The 12,880-nt window shown below is 45.2% G+C and overlaps 1 protein-coding gene across 7 annotated transcripts in view; it reads right to left on the reverse strand.

The window, feature by feature from the left end:
• The window catches only part of IKZF3 (IKAROS family zinc finger 3), a 30,730-nt gene that overhangs the window by 8,438 nt on the left and 9,412 nt on the right, over positions 1-12,880 (reverse strand). For 5 of the 7 annotated variants that reach the window (XM_057416667.1, XM_057416665.1, XM_057416663.1 and 2 more), the window contains exons 4-6: positions 4,278-4,538; positions 3,434-3,601; positions 1,669-1,785 (exon numbers count right to left, since the gene is read on the reverse strand). In XM_057416667.1, coding sequence (XP_057272650.1) covers positions 1,669-1,785; positions 3,434-3,601; positions 4,278-4,538 — 546 coding nt within the window. The remainder of the gene's footprint in view (positions 1-1,668; positions 1,786-3,433; positions 3,602-4,277; positions 4,539-12,880) is intronic. The other 2 variants (XM_057416669.1, XM_057416670.1) reach the window with 1 other exon arrangement.

Genomic DNA, 12,880 nt, shown 5'->3' on the forward strand with positions numbered 1-12,880 from the left:
GCTATCAGGGACTGAGCAACGCTCTGACAATACTGTTACATGAAACTCTTTGTTCAGAGATATTTCCACATCTGGAACACGCAAACCCTGTACTACAAAGTGACCAGAATGGTTACCACTGCTGCTCTTTGATATTGTCATGAATTATTGGATGATGGCGTGGAGAGTGTGCTTGAGCTTTGAATTGGGAAGTTCCCCAATTCAAAGGGATGTGGATAAGTAGGGGAATGGTCAGAAAGTAAAACAAATGCTCACTAAACACAAGCACAAAATGCTACATTTAGGGGAAAAAAATCAAACCAAAAGCACTAAATGAGCTCCTGAGGCCCTTTCCCGCCTTCCCACGCTCGGGCTCTGTCATCGAACAGAGTGCTGATAGCAGAGAATGGAATGGAAAAGCCTCAGCAAGAGTGGGGTTCCTGTTTGTCAGAAACCTCAGTGCTCCACTAAAACCAGGGCTGCATTTTTAAGATGCAAAGTCTCAAAGGCAGGGGTACGTTATGTCGTACTGGAAATTCACATTTCCTCTGTGTCACTGCAGCAAGTACACAGAGCATATTCTGGATAAGTGAAATGCTGCTATTCTGAAATGAATATCTACCATGAAGCAGATTTCAAAGCATAAATCTGTAGTAGGTATCATGTTTTCCATTTTCACATGGTATGGACATCTCTGAGTGATTGCCATCAGGGGAGTATGTGCTGTACCATCAAACCACACTTACAGTGCGTATGGGTTCTCATGAAACCCAAAACTTGCTGATGCTCTGATTGTAATTCAATTTTACTACAAAAACATGTCATTTGCTGAAAAGAAAATAGCCCATGGAAAGCTATAAAACTCAAACTTCTTTAAATCATTGTCTCTTTATGGAGGCTTGTGTGTATGCATGTGACCTAAGGCCTGACACACCAAGCTACTCACTCTGCTCAGGGTAAGGGCTCTTGTACCCACATGGCTACTGTCGTGTATCAACAGGTCTTCACACTGATTTTTAGGCCAGACTTGTGATGAGCCTGCACAATCCTTGCTTGATAGTCATCTCACTAAATGCAGTTTTTAAGTTATTGTCATTATTCTAGGGCCTTAGTAAATGTTGTCATCTAAGTATATTTTTACATGTTAGTGTGAAACTGTGAAAACTCAGTTTAGCCTTTTCTTTGCAAAGAAAATTCAAACTCAAACTAGGAAGCTCGAGTCCTTCAAGTTATGGATGCTCCAAAGATGGGAGCAGCTCTGCTCTGGAGCCAGGCTGAGAGAGCTGGGCTTGTTCAGCCTGGAGAAGAGAAGGCTCCAGGCAGACCATGGACTGAGACATGTGAACAAGTATCGTCAACAGTCATAGGCACCAACTTGGCCAATAAAACCAGCCAGGAAATGGCAGTAATGTAGGAATCATTTAACTTACTGTGAGTGTCACCTACAGAAATGCTGTGTGCAGGGTGGTTTAGATGTTTTATCCAAAGTAACTGTGAAATGAAAAAGTGATTACGATAACAGCATTCTTTAACTAGCTGCTTGAGGGATGCATTAAACCAGACCCTTTCCAGAGATGTTATAGACCTTGAGGCTCCTGAAAATGACTGGAGTAAAAACTGTTCTCAGGCTGTCCATTAGCAGCTTACCAGATGCCCTTTTCTAAAGCCACTGCAGCGTGACACACTCACCAGGCTCACACATGCCAGCGTTCTGCAGGTACGTACGGCACCGCTCCCGGTGCTCCTCCAACGAGCTCCTCTGCTTGTAGCTCCTCCCGCAGAACTCACACTTGTATGGCTTCTCCACTGGAAAAGGAAGAGAGCAGCATAAATAACCACCAGAGACTCCTGAAACGCTGGCGTTCAAGTGTATCATTACTAATAGCATGCAGTCAGCTCTTGCTTGAAAATGCTTGAAGCTTCTGTTAAGTTTATGATGACGGTGATCATCAAAAAATGAGGGTTACACAAGGGTGCAACCCACCAGGCACAGAGTTCCTCTTCATCCCCTAAACTCAGCACCAGGAAAGAAGAGGATTTAGGATTAGACCCTGTTCCTAGGAGGTTGCTGGAGCTTTACTCTAACTGATGGCTTTTCTTGGCCTAACTTCCTTAGGGAAGAGCAACTGCTCTGCTGTAAAGCAGGGCTGCTGCTGTCCCAATTGCCTCACCTAGCTCCTGCCTATACAGACTTTTTCAAGGATTTCATGAAACTGAAGAACTTAAACCAACCCAAAACTATATGTGAGCTTCATTTAATATCCAAAGACACGTATTGTAAAGGGAATGACGTTCCTAATTCGTTTAAGCTAAAGCAAACCTGTTTGAAGCTCAAGATACCCACACAGCCTTTCCCAGTGCCTCATGGACAAGGACTGGCAGCACCTTCTAGACTGTCTCATTACTGTTTTGTGAACAGACATCCTCTAACACACCCAAGCAAAATATCAGCCCTGTACAGCACAAATACAGCTAGCCTTGCACTGGATACTGTGCTCCCTGCTGCTAATGCAATTGCTCACTTCTTGATGTGATACACTTGGAGAGATTTTCTTTCTCCCATTTGATAAGCCAGCTCTTGCAGACTTTAGTCACGACAACCACATGGCGTGTTTGAAGCATGATGGCTTTAGCATTGTGCTGGTGGGGAACAGTGACCACCACTGTGCTGGGGCTTGACTAAACCAGAACCTCATTTATTCATGTCAGATAATCGCATTTCGAACTTTGATTCTTTGGGAAGTTGAACTTTTTTTGCCTGCGAAGTGCAGTGCAGAGATAACATCTATCATTTAGAATAACTGTTTTGTGCCTAGGTCCCTGCATAACACAGGATATACACAAAGCAAAGAGGAAGCACAGCCTGGCTCTGGAGGAACTAACAATCGATTTATACCTGGATTGTTATTCAAGTCACCTCAAGTCTGTGCCTCTGTTTCTCCCATCTGGAAAATGGACAGAACACGCTACCAGTCTTGGGGAAAAACCCCTGGCATTTGTTGAGCATGTTAAGACATTCAGATGAAAGGCACTACACAACAGCAAGGTGTTAACTGCCAATAAGGTCGTGCTGTCCTGGGTGATGCTCCTAGAGCTCTCCTACCAGCGCAGGGTAGGAAGAGAAGGAAGTCCTAGCAAAGCACTCCTCAAATATGGAGCTTGCTGGCACAGCTGGCTCCACTCTGGAAACACCAAGGAGTTATTTTGTGCGGGGTGGTCTGGTTTGTCACAGAACACAGCGTGGTTCCCTGGGCCCTCCTTGTGCATCAAGAGGGGAGCCGAGCCCTGAGATGGTTCCATCAGCACAGCAGGCCCATGAGTGGTCACTGCTATTTGCTGACTCCTCAAAACCAGACCGGCTGAGCCGACTTTGCTGACGAGCTCTCCATTTTCCACGCCTCGTGTCCTAGTGACACACATCTAAAACACATGAAGTGCCTTTGAAGTCACTTACCAGAATGTGTCCTTAAGTGACCTGTTAGCGCATCCCTCCTTTGGCAGGCATAACTGCAAAGATGACATTTAAAAGGTTTTTCCCCTGTGTGTAGTTTAATGTGGCGGAGGAGGTTTCCCTTCTGAGTAAAGGAAGCTCCGCACTGATTACACTGGAATGGCCGTTCACCTTAAAATGACATACAAAAAAGGACATTTAATGGTTATGTGGGTATCATGTTTATCCTCACACCCTTTCCTCTTTGGAAGGGGAAAGAATGAGAGACTGGATCAATTTCTTTCTATAGAAACACACAGAGCCCTTCCGTTGACTTCAGTGGGAGTTACTGCAGCTCTGGTGTCAGAGCTTCTCGTAACATATGTAGACTATGGAAAACACTGTACAGTTTTTCCATGGGAATAAGTGTTCTGGAGGAGGCTGATTCCAACAAGCTAGCAACTTTTAGAAAAAGAAGGGCTTATCTTACTGCATGTTGAAACCCAAGATGCTCACCAGTTTGTTGCCAAAGTGTAGCACAAAGAGAAATACACACACAGACTGGAAACGGCAGCACAAAACCAATCTAACTTGTGTTTTGTGTCTAAAACACTTCAATTACGTAGTGCCTTTCATCCAAAATCCTTAAAATGCCCCACAAACACACTTGGGCTGACATTTGATCCTGATAGGAAGAAAAGGGGGTAAAGTGAGGCACAGAAAAGTGGGTAACTTGCTACAGATCACATGTGGCATCAAGGACAGAAGGAGGAAGTCCTGATTTTAGTATCCTTTGATAAAAATAAATAGACTAGATTACAAATAATTCAGTAGTCAGCTCTTACAAGAATAATAGAGAGATATTTACCAGTGTGGCTACGCTTATGAACCATCAAGACATTGAGGCTAATACATGCTAATCCACAGATATCACAAGTCATTTTCCCACTAGCTGGCCTGATGTTGTCATATGAACCCGAATGTCTTTCCAGTTTAATGCTTTCATATTCATTATATTCTCTGGGATAGGTGTAAGGCAGTTCAGATTCTTCAGGGGTTTCCATTGGCTCTGAATGTAAAGCACTCTCCTCTCTTTCACTGTATTCACCTTTCACTTTAACCACATCATCTGCAGGTAAAACAAAGCACAAAAGTGAAAAACGCTCATCTTTAGGCACAAGGAAGTAGCTTAGGAAAAAAACAAGTATTGCAGCAAATGACATTATCAACCTTCCTAAAAGTTTCATTTAAACCCCCGTAGATGAGGAAATGCAGTTGAGATGTGAATCTTCATGGGTCACGTACACTTCGTGATACTCACAGCAAGAGAACCTTTAAAAACACTGAGCTGCCTGTTATTTACCATTGGTGGATAATTTCCTTCTACTGTATAAAGTATATCACAATATAAACTCCTGCAATGACAGGGCACTATCCAGGCTGTTCCTGTGAACTGGAAATCTAGCAAGACACAAATGAGAAAGGATATTTATATCTTCCCTTGGAACCTCTGGTGCCTGAAAGGTGATTTCCCGATAAATAAATGCCCCCCAGAAACAGGAAAAGATTTGCCCAAAGTCAGATTGCAAGTACACAGTAAAGAACCCAAGGACTCCTGAAGATCCGTGGCCTTCAGACAGGTTCCTGGCTCTGGAGCCATGTCCAGAGAAAACAAAGCCATTGCCTTAAACGACTATCATTTCATGACAAAGAGGCAAACGCAACACGTAGCAATAATGCTCCATCTCGGTCCCACTATATAAACACCTGAGGATTCCCAAGTCCTGTTGTTGGATTTCCTTTCCACCATTAACCCCAGCGTCACCAGCACTTGCACACAAATCCTTATTAAAAGCCAGGATAGCTTTTCCTTCTGCTTAAAGCTGACTTTTCCATCCAGACAAGAGCTGAAGGTTATGCCTCAAGCTACCAATCGAAGAAAAGCACCAAGAGATCAAATACAGAGCTTCCTGTTTGAAAGTACTGTTCTGGCCACCTGCTCCTCGCTCAGACTGAGGGTTAGACAGTTAAATCTGGCACTGAATCACTTGTCCTTTCTCCAAAGTACAGACCATGGACTGCTGAATATGTATTAACTCTGGTTCTGAGTAATAAACCACATCAAATGCAGAGAACAAACAATGGGTAACAGCGAAAATGAGGTGGCAACATGAAAGCAGCCCTGAAAAAGAAAGATCTGGCAAGCCATGCTGTATGAAATCAACATTTTCAACTATGTTTCAGGGGTAAATTCCCTCCTCGAGCTCAGATGTTTGCACTGAGCCCATTTGGGTTGAAATGAGGCAGAAGAAACAGGCAAGTGGTAATTTCTTCAGCCTATGTGAGAATCCACAGTAGTGTGGAAAACTCCAAGATTCCTCTCGGTGCTCTCCCTAGATGATGATACCCACATCAGGGTGGGTTTTCCACCCATTCTGTGCAGTTTTATCCCCCTATCTCAGATGGGTTTCAGAGTTTGGCTTCAGGACTGAACTTTAAGGTCCCTTCCAACCCAAACCACTCCATGATTCTATGATTCCTGCTTCCTCTCAAACAGGCTTTCCTCTGCAGGTGCCTTTGCTGCCAACTTTATGTCCGAGGGTGCGAGAGTGATCCTGCTTTGAAGACTCCTTCAAAATTAGGTTATACACCCATTTCCATTACTCTAAGGAAAAATTCCTACCAATTCCTGAAAGCAGCTTTCAGCAGAATCTCCCCCCCCCCCCCCAAACCCAAGGTTTGTTGCTTGTCTTTTTTTCCCCTCTCAAAAGGAGGCAGCTCCAAACTGATTTGCTACATCCTGCAGAGCATGGTGAAAGGAAGTGCACGTTGCAGCTGCACCTTGGTGGTACTTTCAGAAGCAATTTCAATTCCCACTTTCTACTTAACGTCTCACCTTTGGTCTGCATCAAAGGCAGTTGCTTAGTGCTGGAGGACCAGAGCAGGCTTCTCTACCGTTTTCTGCTGTTTCTCACCACAAGCTCACAGGTTTTCACTCTTTTACAGTCCTGCCAGCGTTCCTGCAGCGTGGCACTAGCACCAGTTTGAGTTCCTCATGGCAAGCACTTACTGACTGGCACAAACTGGGCAAACCATCCTACAGCTCCCCCTTGGAAAATGAGTATCTCTGCATTTTCCGCATCGCTGACTGCTCACGATACTTGTGTGTTCTGACAGCAACAGAGAAGGATGCACCCCAGTTCTGAGCAAGGCTTTCCCACCACTGCCTCCCCCAACAACCCTCACCCCCACTTCAGCTGGCGGTGCTGTCCCACCAAAGCTCCACTGCTTTTCAGTTTCCATGTAGGCACTTGGAGAGCCTCAATAGAAAAATCTCACCTTTGGTTGACTGAGAACAACAGAAAGAACGAGGGAAGAGGTGGGGTTTTGACCAAATAGAATCATAGAATCATCGAATAGTTCGGGTTGGAAAGGACCTTAAGATCATCCAGTTCCAACCTCCCTGCCGTGGGCAGGGACGCCTTACGCTAAATCATATCACCCAATGCCTCATCCAACCTGGCCTTGAACACTGCCAGGGATGGAGCATTCACAACCTCCCTGGGCAACCCATTCCAGTGCCTCACCACCCTCACAGGAAAGAATTTCCTCCTTAGATCCAATCTAAACTTCCCCTGTTTCAGTTTTAACCCGTTACCCCTTGTCCTGTCACTCCAGTCCCTAATGAAGAGTCCCTCCCCAGCATCCCTATAGGCCTCCTTCAGATACTGGAAGCTGCTCTGAGGTCTCCACGCAGCTTCTCTTCTCCAGGCTGAACAGCCCCAACTTCCTCAGCCTGTCTTCATACAGGAGCTGCTCCAGCCCCTGATCATCCTCGTGGCCTCCTCTGGACTTGTTCCAACAGTTCCATGTCCTTTTTATGTTGAGGACACCAGAACTGCACACAATGCTCCAGGTGAGGTCTCACAAGAGCAGATCAGAGGGGCAGGATCACCTCCTTCGACCTGCTGGTCACGCTCCTTTTGATGCAGCCCAGGATACGGCTGGTTTCTGGGCTGCAAGCGCACACTGAAGCCGGCTCATGTTCATTTTCTCATCAACCAACACCCCCAAGTCCTTGTCCACAGGGCTGCTCTGAATCTCTTCTCTGCCCAACCTGTAGCTGTGCCTGGGATAGGTGTTAGAAGGGTTGGGATTTTTCTCTCCTAACACTCCTGTTATTCTTTAGAATATGACAAAAGGAAACTTTGGTACAAAGCACTCAGAAGAAAGGCCAACTCGGTACAGGTCACAGAACCAAGTAGCTGCAGAGGTCCGAAGCACCCTTTGGCAGCCCTGGCTTTTGCTCTGTGCACTGGCAGCACAGGGAACCCTGGGAGATCAGGAGTCCGGCAGCTGTGTGCAAAGGTTTGTATCTGTCACTCAAAACTCATATTTCAAAGAGAGCAGGGTCTTCAGCCAGAGGAAAGTGGCTGTAACTTCAAGCAGAACAGGGAAATTTGACAGAGGAAAACCACCTTTATCCCCAACACCACACACAAAGCTCCCCCAGTTGAACAAAACTGCTGTCATCTCTCCCTGCTTAGGAAAGCAAAGAGCTTGTAAGAGGGAAAAAACATCCATGGTGTCCAAGCCCATTTTTCTTGAGGCAGCTCAGGAAGGTAATAACAGCACAGCACAGCGCTGTTGTGGATTTGACACAACAAAGCACCAGTGTGATGTGTTAAGGCTGATGCACATGGTTTCATTTCCTGGGGAGATGATTACAAGATGAAAGGCATTACTCCAGAGTAATATTTTTGTTTCACCCGAAACACTGTAAAAACAATGGGTTCTGGAAAAAATCCAAAATAAAGCTGTGGTGGCAACTGCAGACTGAGTCACCACATGAACAGTGCTTGTGTACGTTAGAAAATGCATGACTAAAGAGAGGAGGCACCAGCAGCAAACAGGCCAGGACACAGCATTATCTTGGCTATTCCCCCCAGGAGGAGGCCCTGGAAGGAACACCCCCCCCCGCCAAGTCCTGTATTTAAACCAACACCTTGGCATCAAACCTAGAGAAAAGAACATCAGTTTGGTCCTGTTGTTAAGCAAAGTTTACCAGCAGTGCTCTGAAAAGCACAAAGAATATAAAGCAGAAGCTATTAAAGACAACAGCACAAAAGGGTGATGTTACTCAAGTGTTTTACAAGGAGCGGGGTCATAATCGTGAAATCCTCAGCACATGCAAGAAGTCAGCTGGGTAACAAAGAAACTTCATCATCTTAATGTGGCACTTTAATGCTGCTGCTGATTTGCTGTGCCAATTCCGAGATAATGAGCCCCTAATGCTACAGATGTTCAGGCAGACTAAAGGGGGAAAAGAAAAAGGGAAAGCTTTTCTTGTATGCCATTTCCTAACTATGCAATTAAACAAATTGTGAAAGCACATAAATAGTTTACCAGGTTTTGACAGCTGTTAATAGGAGTCAGATGCCAAAGAACAAGAAGGGAGTTGATACAGGCACATACTGAAGGATTCTGGTGCCTACCTGGATTTGACAGGTATTAACTGCTGGATTCAGCACTGTTCCCTCCACAAGTCATCCCCAGAAACAGCAGTATAAAGCCCAAACCCAGTGCAGTCCTTCTAGAGCTGCTCTCCTCCCAGGATGTGAGACTCCTGTACCTAAGGCAGCTTGAAACACAACAGCCCTACGTGTGGAAACTGAAAAAGGCAGCAGAGTTTCCAGATTCGAGTCACAATAAACACCTCTGCCATGGAATTAACACACTGCGGGGGGAAGATTTGCCATGAATTAAACCCAACCCTATTCCTCAATGAATAGAGAGAGGTTTGCATCGGAATGACAAACATCAAAATAGTCAGCAATGCTGTACCTAAGGGGTTTTCCTTAAATAATAAGAAAACAAGGACACACACATGCATGTGTATATTGAACATCTGGAGACTATAATGGGGAATTATAACACGCGAAGTGACACAAGAGCAACGTGAGATTGTTGGGGGTTTAATAGAGGCAACACAGAGAGAAGGGAACTTTTCTCCATGTCTGTCTCACCCCACTGCAGAGTTCAGTTCTAGGGAAGCAAAAGGAGTTCCAGGTTCCGTGGCCCAACCTGGCCTTGTTTCTCACACGGACTCCAGTGATAAGCTCCCTTTTTACAACCGCAACAATGCTTTTAGGAGATTGAAGCTTTTCTGAAGCCTTGTTTGCCACCAAGGGAGGGAGGGATCGCCCAGGAGCACTCTTAGCTTCCAGCTAGACAGCAGTGGCCACAACAGTGGCAAAGATGTAGTGGCAATAACCATGTGCTCCCACCCATGGTGAGTACAGCACCAGGCCTGGCCTGCTAGGGTCTTTAGCACCAAAAATCCCAAGTGTGGCATCCACCACCTCTGTTCTGTTGAGGAAATCACTGGAAATCCACAGATTTCACTGCCTCCACTTATGAAAATTATTACTTGGACAAAGCAGGCAGAAGCTCTTCCCTGTGAGGGTGCTGAGGCGCTGGCACAGGGTGCCCAGAGAAGCTGTGGCTGCCCCATCCCTGGCAGTGTTCAAGGCCAGGTTGGACACAGGGGCTTGGAGCAAGCTGCTCCAGTGGAAGGGGTCCCTGCCCGTGGGTTGGAACTGGATGAGCTTTAAGGTCCCTTCCAACACAAACCAGTCTGGGATCCTATATTTGCTTTATTTTATCTTTGTGCCTTCCAGTACTGCTGTTCAGTCTCCATTTTGTGCAACACCCAAGCACTATGCTGCTTAGACACTGTCTGAAGCACCCTTGGGTGGTAATTCCCAAAGGAACCCATGTGGTAAGCACCTGGTGGAAATGTCACTCTAAAAATACTCTGTGGTAATGTGCTTCTTTGGGTTTATTGTGACTTGAAACAAAAAATAGAAACAAACAAAATTGAAATGCTCATGCTGCATTGGATTGGAGGATTGGAAAGGAAAAAAGAGAACCTGACCCAGGCATCATTTTCCAAGTGGTTGGATGCATATTTTCTACTTCATTAATACCAGGGTCTCTCTAGCATTAAAACACAGAATAATTTCTCTAGTTGTCCAGTTCCTCACAAGCAAAACTCAATAAAACATAACGAAACAACACACATCATCTCCAAGCTTGTGTGAGCCAGGAAACTTGAATTGTGTAACTGGGCCTTCAAGCATCGTATTCAAAGACAAAGATTTTTCTTGTAATTATGTATGTTCCTCTATAAATCTATCATTTCACACCCAGTATTTCCCATCTCTTCCCAATTTCTGCCTAATCATCATCTACTGGGAATTATTTGACTTTCTTTCAAAATGTTGCTACAGGAATTAAAACTCTACTAACAGAAACAGGGAGAAATGAAACGTTCTCCAAAGGGAGCACTACCAGAGCTGGAGCTGAGCAGGACAACCCACAGCCCCAGGTCATGGCTCAGGGCATTTAACTGGTGCTACAAAACCTGGGGAGGCAGAATGCCATCACCTGAGACAACGTGACCAGGGGCTGGATATGGTCAGTGCCGTGCTGTAACTCCCATAGGATTTTACTTGTGGGGTTTTTTTACTTACAAAAGGCACCAACAGCTTGCTGGTTTCCCTCAGCTGTCTATACTGGAGCACAGAGGATCGGGGGAATGCCACCCCCCATCCCCAGGCCTACCAGCACCCAGTTTTTCCAAAGGCCAGCTGAATCTTGGCTCATTTATGACACCTGTTAACATCACCCTTTCAAATCTCAAGAGCTTGAAAGCCTGCCTCTTAAAAACCACACGTAACAATATGAAACAGGATGAGTTCCCCCCTTCTGTGCCAGGGAAGAGAACCACACTCACAGAAAACACTTGTAAAATGACAATTCCTGAAGTCCAGAAAGCCACATACAACCACAACCGTTAAATCAGGCTGCAATTAGACACTTAATCATAGAACATCTGGACCCAACAGTCAGACTGAGAAAGGGCACATGTTAAATGCAGATAATCACCTTCATTAGTTATATCAGGGGACCTATTACTAATGCAACCACTCAGGCACGAGCCTCTCTGGTCAACTGCTTCTGCAAATGAACATCAAAGCTAAGAAGTTGAAGAGTTTCATTCAGCCTTTTCTTATAATCCACCATCCTCTTGTGTTTGGTACTAAAAAAGTATCATATGAAAAGAAAACATAGTCTAATAATATGAAGAACAGGGAAATCTGTGATCAATCTCAACGGAGTTTTAACTGAAGACAAGAGGTGGGTTAAGAAGTTGTTCAAATTCCTTAAACAATATAAACTTCACAAACCCAAGTGTATTGATTTGATTCAACTATAAACTATTTGTCTGCAGTAAATAACTAGATTTCAAGACTTGAATTTGAGATTTCAAGGACATTCTCTCCAAATTTAGGGATTCATAATTAAATACTTGTGATTTACTTTTAGCCTGCTCTTCTCCATGTGTCCACCCAGTGTTTCCTCAGTAATGTCCAAGCCTGTCCACCAAACCCAAACTCAGAGCAGAGGGGAAGGCTTGGAACCAGATGAGCTTTAAGGTCCCTTCCAACCCAAACCACTGTGGGATTCCATGATATCTCCCAGGCAAATTCCACTTTCTGCTGACAATGACAGGTTAATTGGAATAAGAAATAGCTGCATTTTTCTGGCTGTTTCAAGGCCATCAGAATATCCGAGCTCCTGCAGCTCTGGGCTTCCCATCGTGCAGGATAGGCCAAGCTGATGTCAGTCACTTAAGGCTGCGGTGAGACAACCCACTGTTGATGTCACTGAATGTTCTTGGGTGCACCCCTGCTGCTGCTGGTACAGTACAGAGAGCTAAAACAAAGTCAAGAGGATCTTCTGGTGATAAGACTCAGACACAGCGGAGCAGCACAGACTCCTTGCCTGGTTTTAACACTTACAGAAATCCCCTGTTAAGTGAACTTCTGCAGCACGGTTCTGCTGATGTTGTGAGATAAGCCCTGAGTCCCATGAGCAGCCAGGCTCGATCTGGGCTTGGGAGATGTAATAGCTGATAAAAAACGGCACTTCCTTTTTGAGCAGATAAGTGAGTGTGTGTGAGCAGCACCACTGGAACCTCAGTGCATCGAGGCAAGGGCTTTTCATCCCCTCCTGGCTCCCTTCAGCCTTTTACCCCCCCCTTTCACACACCTAAATGCAGCAGCAGTCAGCATCCAGAAACCACGAATGTGACTTCTATTGCTTTTTAGTTCACAACCAGGAAAGCTCACTAACATTCAGAACACCCCCAAAATCAGCAGCCTCAACAGAGGAGGGAATTTAGACATAATTAAACTTGACTCTGACTCCCATAGGGAAGAATGTGGCCTTTTTCTTTCATTTTTAAACAAAAGATGCCTCATCTATGGCCTCCAAAGATAAGTGTTGGGGACACATAAAAAGGCCAGAGAAATTCAGTGCTTCCTCCCCTCTCTGGCTCAGGGTTTGCCTCTTCTCAGCCCAGCCACAGGAAGCACCATGGGAACAGTGTATTTTTATGGTTGC

Source organism: Pezoporus wallicus, unplaced genomic scaffold (genome assembly GCF_028554395.1).
Source record: "Pezoporus wallicus isolate ANWC-B61680 ecotype Strahan unplaced genomic scaffold, APGP_CSIRO_Pwel_v1 scaffold_7850, whole genome shotgun sequence".
NCBI lineage: Eukaryota > Metazoa > Chordata > Aves > Psittaciformes > Psittacidae > Pezoporus > Pezoporus wallicus.